General features: G+C 40.3%; 1 protein-coding gene across 2 annotated transcripts in view; it reads left to right on the top strand.

Moving 5' to 3' along the window:
* Positions 1-13,616, top strand: part of POLR1E (RNA polymerase I subunit E) — a 970,793-nt gene that overhangs the window by 225,801 nt on the left and 731,376 nt on the right. For both annotated transcript variants that reach the window (XM_044059632.1, XM_044059633.1), the window contains one exon: positions 8,965-9,041. In XM_044059632.1, coding sequence (XP_043915567.1) covers positions 8,965-9,041 — 77 coding nt within the window. The remainder of the gene's footprint in view (positions 1-8,964; positions 9,042-13,616) is intronic.

Genomic DNA, 13,616 nt, shown 5'->3' with positions numbered 1-13,616 from the left:
CTAGGAAATCATTTATTTTTTTTTAGCTGGTGCAGCACTAAGAACCATGACCCTTTTTAAGGCTTACTTACCTCTGGTCATGCAATATTTTTATGAGTTTAAAACGGCATAAACCTTAGTCACTGTATAAAACAGTTCAATTGCATTCAAACTGTTAATAGTTTTGCTGCCTTAATTTTTAAAATACACTTAATTTATAGTGCCATTGAGGTCAGAAAATAAGCCAATCCCTAATCTGATTTGTCAACACACAAATTTGATTTCTAGCAAGTTATTTGTATCCCCTTGTAAAATTGCAAAATCATTTTTGCCTTGTACAAAAAAAAAATAAAATCTTTATTTTTTTAGAATGTTTGCATAGTGTATTCTAAGAGGTGTACAAAACAGTAAGATTTTCTTTTAGTTGACCAAGTGGATTTTGTGACTTTTCCTGGTTGGTAAACTATTTTTTTCCAGCCTTTTGATTCTTATTTGTTTTTGATTGTGAAAACTGTGGGTTTCACTCCAGAGCTGTACCATAACATTTTTTTTTTCATTTTTCATCCTGGCAGTTGTATGGTATATCAGCAAGCAAGGAGGAACCTAGTCCTATCCCCTTCTGTTGGGAAGCTGTGAGGCTGTGGGAATGAGCAATCTCTACCAATTATTAGCTTATTGCCATCCATATCCTTGGGGAGTCTACTTCCATGGTGGATACAGTGAGCCAGATGCCTGCTGCTACCACAGAAATGAATGCTCAGCACCTCAGCAGGAAAGAAATTTTTCCAGAAATAGAGGAAAACCGGCCGTGACCTTTTTGCCTTCCCCAATCAGTTGCACTGAATTTTCCTTGTTCTATCAATCACTGATGAAACTGCTAAAGGGCGCACACACACAGAAGTGTCCACCTGAACTACTCTGCACTTTTCCCCATTTTCCCTGATGACAAGATTCATTCAGAGGGTGAAACTTCACAGAGCTAGAGTCATCCCTATAGCTCCTTGCTGGCCCTGCTAGATCTGGTTCCCTCTTCTTCTGCCTCATCTTTTGTAGAAGCCCATGTTCTTGAGTCCTGCAAGAAAAATGTTTGACACAGCCATCATTTACTTGTAATGTAGAGGCTTCACTCCTACTGGTTGCCAACAATCCTTATATTTCTTACAAATTAGTTAATATCTTGTGTGTTTTGAAAAGATCAACACAATAAAAACTTACAGGACAAATGGATACATTTTTCCATGTTGGTTAACACCAAGGACTTATATCTTTTTATCATTGCTTTCATGCAGTCCTAGAACACCTTGGAGATATTTTTGAAGCTCCTCTTAGTCATCTTTCCATTTGTCATTCTCTGTACTGGAGGTCGGTCAGTAACTTCCAGTGGTTGTATCGAGAACTCTTTGTCAAAATGTATCCCACAGTTCCAATAAATATTCTTGCTTGTAGAACATAAGTGTCAATAAATTGTAAATTAATCATTGCAGCAGCATTCTTTAGGTTGTTGGATTTTATAAGTCACAATAAACTTGGTAAAATATTAATTTGTAAAGAACTTTTGCTATCTCAGTAACCATTGAAGTTACACACACACACACACACACACACACAGTCAGCATTGTTTATTCTTCCAGCTGTGAGCTTTGATATGAGGCTGTGTTTTCTTGCCTCTGTGTTTGGTTGTCAAATATGAAAAGTTATGACAATGCAGATAATATATGAACAGTTTTTTTTAGCTACATTAGACAAAGGGCAGGTATCAATACAGTTATCTTGCCCATCATGTAGGTTTTAAATTGGAATATTCCACTATGTTGTATTAAGCATGGTTTTGCAATTATTAATGTAAATATGAACAAACAATATTAGATGCCTGGAGGCATAACTAGGCAAAACCTACAGAAATACTTGGAGGTTTTCTGTAGGATTTGATGAGTGTAACCGACTGCCATCTGTAATCTTTCAGTGCCAAGATTCCAGCTCCTTAGCTTCATTGAAACAATGCAAGACCTTCTTCAGAGGTGCTTTTTTATTGCGATCTCCCCTGTGACGTCCAGCACCTCCATGCAACTTGTACTTTGCTCTGAAACATTTGATTTATGATTTTTCTGAGACAAGGGGTACACTAGCATTAAGGTTCTTTACTTTGAATATATTTTTCTTGACTATTACTTCAGCCACTATGATTGCTAAATGTCATGTCTTCTGGCATACAGCATTATTTGTCTTTGTGCTACCTTAGCACAAGTTGCACTTAGAACTAACTAGTCCGGGTTTTATTTAAAAAAACACAGTTGAATTTAAGTCATTACATACACTTACTTACCTGTGTACAGCCGCGGTGGTACAGCAGTAGCATTGTTGCCTCACAGCAAGAGGTTCTCCTGTTCGATTCTCGGCTGTAGTTCCTTCTGTGTGGAGTCTGCATGTCCTCCCTGCGGTCGAGTGGCCTCCGAAAGACATGCGTGAATGAACGTGCCTTCGCTGAAAGTTGGGTGTCGGGCTGGCAACTCGGCACCATAAAAATCTAATGCCAATCATTAGCGGACCGGTGTTCTGCTGCAGCGACCCCTAACCAGGAAAAGCCGAAAAGACAAACATACACTTAATTCTTTCAGTCTCATTTTAATCTTGGGGAATACTTACTACATTGCATGGAGGCTTTTATTTATTTAGTTTGTTGACCAAGGTGGTGGACTGATCACATAGAGTTCATTTCAAACATAGCCAACCAACAGATAATATTTGGATATGACAAGTTCATACTTATAAAGAATAAAAATACCCAACCTTTTGTTTTTTTTTTCTTCCAAGACTCTCTGGCACAAAGTATCTAGACTTGACCTTTGTTAGATGGGTTTCTGATTATATTATAGTTTATCTTATGCAACAAAATATTATATTTATTATATTTTGTTATCTTAAGGTCCCCCCATTGTACCCCCATCTCTTGTGCTTCTTAATTTTACATAGGTATCGGATCTCTCTTTATAAACTAATACCCAAACTACTGTATCACAAGCTAACCTACATCTTTTTCTTTTATTAGATTAAGCACACTCTCATCCCCCCTCAGTGCATCATGGATCTGGGCTCCCAGATAAGCTCCTACAAGCAATAATACCCCAGTGCCTCTTTTACTGCTTTCATCTACTGGATGCTTGAATCTTCTCATATGCTTCCTCATATGGTTTATGTATGTGTCTGGGAGTTTACCTTCTGCCCAACTGTAACTTTTGTCTATCTAATTTTTTTTGTGCTGTGGTTCCATAGTACATCACCTTGCCACTCTTATCCTGACTCTGTCTCTTAACTCTGCCTTTCCACTTTACATAGTCTATACTGTCCTATCTACCCTCCTTCACTTCCTTTCTGGCCATCTCCTAATATTTTTCTCTCTCCCTCCTCTAGCAGTCTTTTCCGTCTTTCCCCATCTCTCCCTTCACAGGTTCTGTCACTACCGACACTCCGCTATTACTTGTACACCCACCAAAACAACTACTTACATTTTTCTCTCTCCCATTTTTTTCACCCACACTAACTCCTCTATCGGCATTTTTTAGCCACATTTCTCCACCTTTAACTTCTTTGCTACACTGACATCTCCTCCCGAATTCCTCTCCTTTAATTTCCTTACTTTGCTGATTGTTTTCTTTTCTTCAAAGCAGAACTGGGAAAGGGGGCCTGCCCACTCCGTTCGCCTCGCTCGGGCACACTCCGCTCCCCTACTCTGCCCCCATTCCCACCCACCCCTAGTTTCACTACACTTAGACTCTTCTAACCACTCACCTCTCATTCCTCGGCCAGTAAATCCCTCACTGTCTCTAACCACTCACCCTCCCTCAACCAGTTTCACTCCTCTTTGTCCCTCCTTATCTCTTCCTGTGCTTTTAGTTCATCACTCCCTGTTCCAATTCCTCTCACCAGAAATGCCTCCCATTAAATATCAAACTCTCTCCCTAATCCCTCTTTCCTTAATCTTTTTAACTCTAGTCAAAGCCACACAACTGCACCCTCTCTCCCCACCTCCCTATTCACACTCCTCCTTCCATTTTCCATGCAACCCATTAACATCTTCTCTGATATTAGCCCCAGCCTCTTTCACTGTTATCCTATTCTGCATGCCAAAATCCCCCTTTACTTTTTTAAACTACAACCTCCCTTATTCACAAAATTCCCTTTTCCGTTCCCTTCACTTCCATCTCTCTAAATTTTCTAACCTCATTCATCAGTTCTCTCATATCCTTTACATTCTCTCCTGCTCAGGCGACATCCATCCCAATCCAAGCCTCAGCATTTCTTACAACCAGTGAAACTCTAACCTATCTATATCCTCCAAATCTCTCCACATAACTACTCTGTTTCCAAGGCATCTGTAATAAAACTTCAGAACTGCATGCCTGGCTTTCCCAAAATAAAACTGATATCCTAGCAGCCACTGAAACATGGCTAAAATCCCTCATTCAGGATTCAGGGCTTCTTCCACCAAACTTTACTATTATTGGATATGACTGTCAAAAGAAAAAAAGTAGGTGGTGTGGCCCTGATCTATCCAAACTTCCTCAGTATTATTCCATATAAAGACCAGATCCCGCTATTCCATAATGCTGAGATATTGATTTCTTTTCTTGAAATTAATCACTCTAAAAAACTTTGTATTGTTGTCCTATACATCCCTCCCGGAAACAACATCCTAACTTTAGAAAGCATTTTATCTTGGATTTCCTTCACTATAAAGAATGAAACTGTTATCCTCGTGGACATGAATATTGGTCAGTCCTCTGTCTCTTCCAGTCAGTCCCTCGCTTGTATAAACCTATTTCACTTCACTCAACTTATTAATACTCCTACTAGGTACACCAACAAAACTAATGTTGGATCCATCGTAGACTGGATTTTAGTCTCAGACCCTTCTAAATTTATAACATCTGGAAAAATGTCTAACTCCATTAGTGACCATCTCCCAGCCTATGGTATCCGAGCATGCTCAGCAATCCCAAAAACCCACAGTACCAAATGAGTCCAGAATTTTTCCAAATTCAATCCCAATGCTTTCAATAGGATTCTGAATAGCATTGACTGGAATATCCTTAAGACTCTCCCCGTGGATTGGATGATACTTTACTGTACTTCAGTAATTCTTTTCAAAATATTTTATATAGTCTAGCCCCTTCAAGAACTAGAAGAATCAGAAGCAATAATGTCCCATGACTGACGGGGCAAAGCATGGAAGGCTTGGCTTAAATCTCAAAATACATCTAATCTTATTATAAACAGCTCTGCATCCTAGCTAAGAAGATTATCTTTAAAGATAAGCAGCAGTACTTCTGGAATCAGCAAAGAACCAGAATAACTAATCCAAAAGCTTTCTGGTCTTCATCAACAACCTCCTCAGCCCTGACACTAAACCCAACCCCTGCTCATACCCTGATAAACCACCAGAACAAATTGCACGTCTCTTTAATTCCTACTTTATTGACACTGTCAGCAACATTATCTCCACCTTCTTCCATCCTCTCCACAACACCAGCACTACCTTTTCACTGTCATCCTCTTACCAACACTCTCCACCCACTGACATTCACTTTCCAAATGGCATACATCTGTCTCCTCCACCACTTTTTACTCTCTCTCCTCTCCCTACCTATCAAATAAAAAAAAATGCTTTTAAAACTTAAGTCATACTCCAACGCTGCTGACAATATCTCTGCCAAATTCCTCAAAATAGCAGCAGACTCAGTGGCCTACCCCATCGGCTTCTTGATTAATAGATCTATTCAGGAATCCTATGTCTCTGGACTCTGGAAAAAAGCTATAATATTATCTCTTCATAAATGTGGTCCTTAAGCCGACATCTCCAACTTGCAATCCATAGCTCTTCTCACCCCTATCTCAAAAATTCTAGAAAAGTGTGTTCAAAAGCAACTTCTCGACTTCCTTCTAAAACATAATCTTCTCTGTCCTACTCTGCACGCTTTCTGCCTGGGACATAACACATCCACTGGATTAATCTCATTCTTAGACACTGTCAACAAAGTTCGAGACTGGTAACATTGTCTCAGCCCTTTTCCTGGACTTATCTAAAGCTTTTGATACTCGCTCTCACTCTGTCCTTTCCCAACTCTCTAGTATTGGCTTATATCCTCAGTCTCTTAACTGGTTTAAAAACTACATCTATAACAGAGAGCATGCTGTCAAATGGCAACACTGCATTTCCCTTTACATCCATAACCCTTCAGGTGTTCCCCAAGGTTCAATTTTAGGCCCACTTCTATTTAACATTTTCATTAATAATCTCCACCAGGCTGTTTAGCAAGCCTCTCTAGTCCAGTATGCAAATGATTCCACAATAGTTTGCTCTGCCCACAACTTAAACACCCTAAAACAAATCACCCAAGATGCTTTTACCACAGTGGAAACCTGGCTTCACAATAATCACCCATCTCTAAATCCCCAAAACACAAAACTTATCATCTTCACTCCCAAGAGAAATTTACCCATTAACTTAGCTGACTTCGAAATTCTCTCACTTAACTTTACTGAAATTGAATTAGTTACCCATACTAAACTATTAGGGGTAATCATAGATGAAAATCTCAAATTCGAGCATCACTTTCAAAATAACATAAACAAAACCCATAAGAAACTGGGGTTACTATGTAGACATAACAAATTCCTCTCCTTCCCTTTTAAACAAGCACTAGCTTTTTTCATACCTTCTACCCTCACTTATTTATGGTGCTTCCCTATTAACTAATCTGCAGTCCTCCTTAATGACAAAATTAGAAACATGCTATAGTAAGACTGCTAAATTTGCTACTAATAGTCGGCACTCCACTCACCATTGTCTTTCTCTCAAGCAACTACAATGGCTCGAACTCCCCTATCACCTTCTCCTCCTGCAGCTCTCAATCTGTCATAAACTTGTATATACACCTCAGGACTGTCCAGCACTCAGCTCCCTCTTTACCTTGTAAACACCATCTTGTTCCCTATGCTCTGAAAACCAGTACCTTCTCCAAGTACACAAACCCAAACTACCTGCAGGTCAATTCCTGTACTCCTGGACAATCTCCAAAATTTGGAATAACCTTCCAGTATCTCTACGCCTTCAGCCAAGACTTTCTAGCTTCAAAACCACACTCCATAGCCACTTTTCTTCCATATGGATCTGTAACTGCTCATTTCTCTCCTCAACCATTACCTAAACTCAATCTTCCAGTTTTTCTATGTAGATATATTAGATTTATTTATTGAATCTTAATATACAACATGAACGTTTTTTTTTTTTGCCAGTAACTTTTTGTATCTTTTGCAATTTTAATCTCTTTATCCTAAAATACTTCTTTGTTAAAAATGTTTTGACTTTTGTTCAGATTTGCTTAGTTTTGCTCTTGTTTTATTTTCTTTGTAAATTCTCTAGAGCTTTTCTCCTTGGGCTTCCACTGAAAATGGGATAGCCTGGCCTAGAAGACTTTCCCAGTAAACAAATGTCAGTAAATAAATAAATAGAATAAGCCATTGCCGCAAGTCATTAAGGCATGTTCTAGTAGAGCCTAAGCCGTCTTAGTAGCCTTTTTTAGAAATTCAGCTATGTTAATGACAATTGTGCAGCAGCTGCACACTTTTCTGTTAATACTTTTAAAGAACATTACAAATTGGATTTCATTTCCAGATATTCTCTTGGGGCTACCATTTTCAATTGGGTATTCTCCTGGGGTCCACCCAATAGAAGATATTCTCTTGGGGTCCACCCAATAGAAGATATTTTGCACTGTGCCCTGCATGTTACTGAAGATGGACTTCACTTTTAGATACAAAAGATCTGTACAATTAGATCCATCTTCAGTAACAGCCTCACTTTGGCTAAGAAGTTGCCACTTGTCTTGTATTACTTTTTTATTTAATGTAACTAACCTCAAGTCTAGGACGTTAGGATAACACAGTGCATTATTACATAGGGGAAGTGACTTAGCAGCCCAGGAAAGATTGGTTGGCAATCCAAATATCTGTGGTCTTGTGAGGTAGAAAGGATGGAACTACTCTTACAGATCTACCATCATGGTCCCAGGGCTCCATATCTAGTCTTTGCCTAACTGCTCAGTTTGATTATAGTCTGCCCAGGTGCAAGAACCACAGGCTTATTTTATTCAGTTAAGGAGCATGAGTCAAATTCTGGGAGTGGTGCCATCATCCAGTCATCCATAGTGGAGTTCAGGGATTGTATTGTATTGTATTTATTTATTTTTTGCTTGTCTGTGCTCTTCATGCTGTAGCTATGACTTCTGCCTTGTCAGTGAATCACAGGACACATGCACATGTATTTCTAAACATCCCATCCCCAGTTCCATTTGTAGTGTGCTGTCTGCTGCTTAGGTAAGCATTGTCCTACAAACTGCAGCCCCCTTCCCCTGAAATGAGTGGGCTCATTTTAGCTGCTCTACCTCCTCATTTCAGCTGCGACAGTGTTTGAGACACTAATGACATTTTGATCATTTAGAGCAAAGTCAGATGGTTATTCCCCTAAACCACAGATATGCCCTGTATGTAAAGTAATTTTGAGAGTGTAGGATTTTTTTAAATTTATTTCATTGTATGTACATAGGTGGGGTTGGAAAACCTGGTACTTTCGTTTTAAATGATTAGCCTGAGTTACTACCCACAACAACTGGCTACTAGATGGATTGCAGTTCCCTTGGGGTAAAAATAGTCTGGCAAATTATGTCATGTGCCTTTCTGTGTCCCCCCCTTTTTTTTCTTAAAAAGGTTTAAGTTGAAAATGTGATTAAGGAGTTCAGATTAACCTATAATCAGAATTTGTTTTCAAGTACACATTTTATTTTTGCCAATTTGTAAACTGATATTTGTTTTAGTTGAAGAAGGCTGTCATATTCCCTGTGGATGCTTTAGGTAGCAGTTAGTGGTTGTTAAACATCAGAAGTATTTCTTTTTTGCATACCAGTGAATGCCTTATGTTCTTATTTCCAGACTGCCGAGACTGACAGAATGTCCTATGTTGGGAACAACTTTGGGACTGGTTCCATGAAATGCAACTCCCTCTGCAAGTAAGTGTGTGTTTAATTTATGAGTAAATACAAATGCTTTCCGTTGTACTGAAGCTTTGAATGCAAACATGTACAGATTTGGAGAACACCAGTGAAATTAATTTTTTTTAATGTTTGTGTTAATTAGTGTATCCTTCAAGGGTTATCACATATAGCAGGTGTAACTTTTGGAAGTTCTGGAGAGCGGAAGATACTCTGTCAGGTTACTGGCCCTTCCTTGCAAACCTGCTGACACTTGTGATTGTGAGCATTAATCACAAGTCTTGCATATCCTCCAAAAAAAGGAAGCCAATCTGGTGGTCCCCTGCCATAAACAAACTGTACAACAGAAGCAACAGAAGGAAGAAACTGTTGCAAAAGAGAGTACAATCCCATACGTGGAGGAGCTCCCTGGTCAGCCTCAGTAAGAAGCTGGGATCCCTGATAAAATCCTCCAAAGCTAGTTACGAAAACAAAATTGCCACTGATTCTAAAGACAACCACAAAGCATTCTATAGCTATGTCAGGAATCTCAATTGCAACACTCAGATCTGCTCTGAGTTGCAGCACAATGGCACTAAATACACAGACCCTACTGATATTGCCAACATCCTGGCAGATAGGTTCAGTGCTAACTTTACCCCCCTCTCACCCCTTAAAGAGCCCATCTCTATACCCGAAGAATGCAAAGTTCCTGTAATCATGGCTGCACAGGTAAAAACACACTCTCCAAAGCCAAGAACACAGCATACATGGGACCAGACTGCGTTCTACACGAACTACAGAACTAACTGGCACCCCACCTAAGTATCATGTTCAATCATAGCCTCACCTCAGGCTTTGTGCCTGCTGAATGGCGCACAGCGACGGTTATCCCACTCCACAAGGGGGGAGCCACCATGGACCCCGGGAACTACTGCCCCATTAGCCTGACGAGCTTGGTCTGCAAGGCCATGGAAGTATCATCATGGAACTTATAAACAAAGACATTGGTAATCTCCAAACTCTGGACCCCACCCAGTTCGGGTTTGTAAAAGACAGATCATGTCTCCTAAACCTGATAGACTTCTTTGAAGCAGTCACCAAAGCCGTAGACAAGGGAAAGGTGGTTCACACAGCCTATCTAGATCTTGCCGTGGCTTTCGACACCATCCCCCACTCTGGAATTATAGATAAACTTGCTAAACTAGGTATAAATTCCTGTCACAAGATGGGTTGCCAACTGGCTCACTGACAGAACCCACACTGTGAAAGTAGCAGACTCCAAATCTGACATCAGACCAGTGACAAGTGGAGTACCACAGGGTTCAGTCCTGGATCCTCTCCTGTTTGGTATCTACTTCTCTTAAGGTACAGGCTAACACAGAAGGTCTTTGGCTAACCACGTTCGCAGATGACTGCAAACTAGGAGCCATAATCTAAACTCCTAACGATGTGGACATCCTACAAAAAGGCCTCACTGAGACAGATGCCTGGTGTAAAAGCCATGGCCTCAAGCTCAATACCAAAAGTGCATTGTCATCCCCTTTGGTAAAAACTATGTACCCATGAACTACAACATAGGCGGTAGTATACTTAACACCGAAAGTGTGATAAGAGACCTTGGGACACAGGTGGACAGTAGTCTCTCCTTTGATAATCACATCGCCACAGTAGCCAGGAAATCCTTCTACGTGGCACACCTCATCACAAAAGGTTTCTCATCCAGAAAAAAGAGGTCATTGTTCCCCTCTACTCATCACTCATTAGACCCATTATAGAGTACAACGCCCCTTTTGGTATGTACCTCACATCTACAACAACTGGAAAGGCCGCAGAAATACCTCACAAAGAGGATTACTGGCCTCAAACAGATGCAATACGCAGACCGTCTCAAAAACCGCCAGCTTTACTCAGTCGCATATCGCCTACTCAGAGGTGATCTCTGCCTAACGTACAAAGCTATGTCAAACCCAGAGCTGTTGGACATGCTCCACTTAAAGAAATCCCAATCCCTCCGAGCTTCACACTCTAGGGACCTAAACCTTGTCACCACAATAAACAGAACATGCCGGAGGGATAGATTCCTGTCCCAGAGACTTCCCATACTCTGGAATAAACTACCTATCTATATCAAACAAAGCTACTGATTAGCACTCTTCAAGAAAAATCTTGATGATTGGATGGGAAATAGGAAATTCACCCTGGGGATCACCTCTGTGGCTCTGCTCGACAGTGGCACAGGAAAATCATTTTCTTGGGTGGCAAAAGCCAGGGTACCTTTTTGGCTGGACTTGTATAGGCCCCAGGGCCGATAGCCTAGTACCTACCTATGAACCTATAAATGCTGGACAGTACCATTTCTGTCCATTTTATTTCATCAGGGGACAAACTGCAAAAACGTGGAAGTAGCTGAGTGGAAAGTTTCCACCAGTTGTGCTCTTGCTACCCCAAAGTGGCTTGTCCTACTCACCCCTGGAGTGACATCAGTCCCAGGATTGGGAGATTAACCCAGTTCAGTTCCTCACAGTGCCCAGATACTGAATGGCCAGGAGTCCCACGTGCTAGGAGCGAGTAATGAGCTTCCATTTTTTAATGAAATTCATTATCTATGCCTAGCATAGAGCAAACATAATTGAAAACTTGGCAGGTGCACCAGCTCCACGTGAAGTGTTCAAGCGTCATGTCTCCATTGGTATGGCACCTCTAGTATTGCTGACCAGTGGGCCTGCCTGCAGTATCAAGGCCACCACAAAGGTGGAGCTATATGGACTTGAAGTAGATCTTACCTGTATGATGGTCTGGAGTATACACACATGACAGCCAGCATATGACCATCATGTCTGCTTTGTCCTCATCCATGACAAGGGACAGGCATGCAGGGTCAGTAGCCCACAAAGTAATGAACTGTGTTTTATAGATGTAGGTCTCTGCAAGTCATCCTCAGTGGAGTTTGGAGTTGCTCACACACCACCCAGGCACACCCACATACACCATTCTCAGCTTCCCCTCAACTGTGATTCCCTGAGTATATAACACAGCTCCAACTATATGTGGAACTTGCAATTACAGGCTGTCTGGCTTCACCCCAGGTATTGTCTTCAGTACATAGATTCCACATATAGGTGGGGCTGCTGCTTTGCTATCTCAGGCCATTGAACTCTGCAGGCCACTTCATTTTGTCAGCTTTGTACATTTTGAATTTCACCACTGTACAATGCTAATTTTTTTTCATTGCAAACCCATTTCCCCTTTTGAAATTGGATGTAGTGCTTCAGTCGTCCACATTAGCATACATTTAATGGGGACTGGTAGACCCCCATGTTTTGGACTCCATCATGGAGTAACTGCACCATGTGGTATGTTGCTTCACACCACAGTCCTCCTGGAATCTGGTCCCAGATGTGACATGTCATCCTGTAATGAATAATCTTAAGTGTTTCATTCTGTTCCGATATTAAGTAGCTCATTTCTTTATTCTTTTTTTGATACTTGAACAAATTACAACAGCACCATTTTCAGGAGACTGGGAGAACATTTTATTGCACAGGGAAATGTTGTTTCAGATTAGGTTAGATGCAACTAACCCACCAGGGTTAAATGAACACATTTCAATTTCAAGTGAATTGAAAAAACATTCACTTATATTTTAAAGTATATGAAGCATCTATTATATTCAGTACTATAGCTGTAACATCTAGTTACTGTTGCTTTATTTCCGTTTGCTATGTTTAATTGGTTGATTGGTTCTATTGAAGGTTTCAAACGGGTGTGTCTTTGTATTTAAAAGTTTTTACTTCACTATTTGTCTTGGTTCTGAGGATGTCTTAATGTAGACGAAAGCGCTTAACCAAGTGGATTTGTTACTTTCAAGATTTTTAGATTAAAACTGTGTTTTAGCCTTCTGGCTGGCTTCATCATCTTTATTATTGGAATTGTTTCGCAGCCTGAATACTTGTGGATTATTTTGGTAGCTCATTTCTTTGTTATCTCCTGGTTTCTAACTGCAAATGTTTCTCTGTTATCAGTTCTTTTTAGCATTACTGTAGAAATTAGATCATTACTGCAGATGCATGTGGGGAAAATGTTTACAAAAGAAATAAAAAGCATGTGAATTTTTTTTTTGCTGTTTGGGCCCTAACATTATATCTTTGATTGTGAGTAGTGAAGAGTTTAAAAATTCACCACAACCAGGAGATGGAAGCAGGCTAGCCTTTACCTTTATAATGAAGCAGCAGGTAGCTTCAAGATGTTCCTTTTGCAGTTTTTTGATTCTTTGCCTACTTCGTCTGTATTTACTTATATGAAGGAGCACTGCATATCTTGCTATGAGTCAAAGTTCCACTAATCTAAACATGCTTCTTCCCTCTTTCAAGTGTCTTTCTTTAAGGTCCAAACAACATTATTTCCAGGTCTTCATTCTCAGTCACACAAGTGTAGTGGCACCTCCCCAACACTTAGTTTTGGGAGCAAAACTGTGGGTTTTGTTATTACACCTTCACTCTCTAGAGCAAACTAGCAGACCGAGATTCCACAGGACATAATTGTGACCTTGGGGTCACTGAATGAACTTCTTTGCCTTACTACCACCATACAGCTGTTGGCTGTTTACATTTG

Source organism: Protopterus annectens, chromosome 17.part0 (assembly GCF_019279795.1).
Source record: "Protopterus annectens isolate FY-2018-M chromosome 17.part0, PAN1.0, whole genome shotgun sequence".
Lineage (NCBI taxonomy): Eukaryota > Metazoa > Chordata > Ceratodontiformes > Protopteridae > Protopterus > Protopterus annectens.
This window is presented reverse-complemented; position numbering and strand designations above follow the sequence as displayed.